Source organism: Notothenia coriiceps, unplaced genomic scaffold (genome assembly GCF_000735185.1).
Source record: "Notothenia coriiceps isolate Sejong01 unplaced genomic scaffold, NC01 NC01_scaffold00032508, whole genome shotgun sequence".
In the NCBI taxonomy this organism is placed as follows: domain Eukaryota; kingdom Metazoa; phylum Chordata; class Actinopteri; order Perciformes; family Nototheniidae; genus Notothenia; species Notothenia coriiceps.
The window spans coordinates 1-2,196 of record NW_011365209.1 but is presented as its reverse complement, the minus strand read 5'-3'; the positions used below and the strand labels follow the sequence as shown (position 1 = coordinate 2,196).

Here is a 2,196-nt window from a genome sequence, read left to right as displayed (position 1 = left end):
GAGGCCTTTGGTAATGCCAAGACCATCAGGAATGACAATTCTTCCAGATTTGTAAGTATCTAATCCCTGTGTGAATAAATTGTGATTACTTGTTTGTATTCAGTTCACTTGAAAACGCAATCATGTAGTTAAAAAGGACAAATGTTTTTCTTTCAGGGTAAATTCATTCGAATTCATTTTGATACCAGGGGAAAGTTGGCCTCTGCTGATATTGAAACATGTAAGGACAAACACCCTTATATGTTAAACAGTGATGCAGAAAACATTATTTAATAAATAATTTATAACAATAATAAAGTTGATTTTACACATGGCCATATATTCTCTCCTGTATTTGTCCCTTCTCAGACCTTCTGGAGAAATCTCGTGTGGTCTTCCAGCTCAAGGCTGAGAGAGATTACCACATCTTCTACCAGATTCTGTCCAACAAGAAGCCTGAACTCCTGGGTTAGTGCTGGGGTTCCTTTGTTTCTCAGTGGTGGTTGACTACCAAACCAAGACCAAATGAAGGCACTTTGATTGCATCTGTCTGACCTTGTCTCACCCTCTCTCTTTGTCCTCCAGAGATGCTGTTGATTACAAATAATCCCTATGACTACCCGTTCATCTCTCAGGGGGAAACCACAGTGGCCTCTATTGTTGATGCAGATGAACTGGAGGCAACAGATGTGAGGCTGATAATCATTCCTCGGTTTTACAATTTGACGTCAAACTCTAACCATAATGATACCGTTGATGCAATTAATTACAATCTAGGAAATCTAGTTGGATTAACAGATCAATGTGTTTAAAGACTTCTCAGACACCAAAACACTGCATAATGTAAAATACTCAGACAGGACTTAAAAACTTTAGAAAGTTATCAAAACAGTATTTATTGTTCTTTTAGAAGGTATCATTTTAATCAAAGCTAAAGAAGATATTACGTACTACTCCACAGAGTGCCTTTGATGTGTTGGGCTTTACTCAAGAGGAAAAGAACTCTGTGTACAAGCTGACTGGTGCCATCATGCATCATGGAAATATGAAGTTCAAGACCAAGCAGCGAGAGGAGCAGGCAGAGGCTGATGGCACTGAAGGTGAGAGAAGCATGTTAGCTCTTAACCAACCAAGACAAACACTGTCCTTTGTAACAGACCTCCGTTTTATAACCTTCACTTTCTTTCTTCAGATGCTGACAAAGTTGCATATCTGATGGGCCTGAACACTTCCGACCTCATCAAAAGTCTCTGTCACCCGAGAGTCAAAGTCGGAAATGAGTGGGTCACAAAGGGACAAAGTGTTGCTCAAGTAAGAACAAAAAAACTGTTCTAAAACTATTAAAGGAGCACATTATGTTTTCCATATGGCTACTTCTGCATGGGATAAAGGTTGCATGCTACATTTCAAATGTATGTTGCCTATTCCAAAGGTGACCTACGCTGTTGGAGCTCTATCAAAGGCTGTTTATGAAAAGATGTTCCTGTGGATGGTGATAAGAATCAACCAGTCACTGGAGACCAGACAGCCTCGCCAGTACTTTATTGGTGTACTGGACATTGCTGGATTTGAGATCTTTGATGTGAGTTATCTGATTAGACCAACTCGTTCCCAATATAAAATGGATAGAAAGTCTGACCTGTTTCTTCTTTACAGTTGAACACCTTTGAGCAGCTGTGCATCAACTTCACCAATGAAAAACTGCAACAGTTTTTCAACCACCACATGTTTGTGCTGGAGCAAGAAGAGTACAAGAAAGAGGGCATTGAATGGACTTTCATCGATTTTGGAATGGATTTGCAGGCCTGTATTGACCTGATTGAAAAGGTAAGATTTTGCACTTGTGCACGTTTGTGAATTTGTTGTTGTTGTAATGGTCTATTAAAGCAATTCTAATTTCTGTCCTTTCAGCCCATGGGTATCATGTCCATCCTTGAAGAGGAGTGCATGTTCCCCAAAGCCTCTGATGCCACCTTTAAATCCAAGCTCTATGACAACCATCTCGGGAAGTCTGGTAACTTCCAGAAGCCCCGAATTGTCAAAGGGAGACCAGAGGCCCACTTTGCCCTGATGCACTACGCTGGAACTGTTGACTATAATATCAACAACTGGCTGGTGAAAAACAAGGATCCTCTGAATGAGACTGTTGTTGGACTCTACCAGAAGTCCAATCTTAAACTGCTATCTTTGCTCTTTGTAAATTACGCTGGATCAGAG

General features: G+C 40.4%; 1 protein-coding gene across 1 annotated transcript; it reads left to right on the top strand.

Moving 5' to 3' along the window:
• Positions 1 to 6: 6 nt before the first annotated feature.
• Positions 7 to 2,190, top strand: LOC104960888 (myosin-7-like; the record flags this gene model as incomplete). Its single annotated transcript, XM_010789060.1, has 9 exons — positions 7 to 51; positions 157 to 220; positions 349 to 447; positions 565 to 668; positions 941 to 1,079; positions 1,172 to 1,290; positions 1,412 to 1,561; positions 1,636 to 1,806; positions 1,891 to 2,190. Coding segments are annotated over 9 exons (1,191 nt in total), but the record flags the coding sequence as incomplete, so codon positions are not given.
• Positions 2,191 to 2,196: the final 6 nt, after the last annotated feature.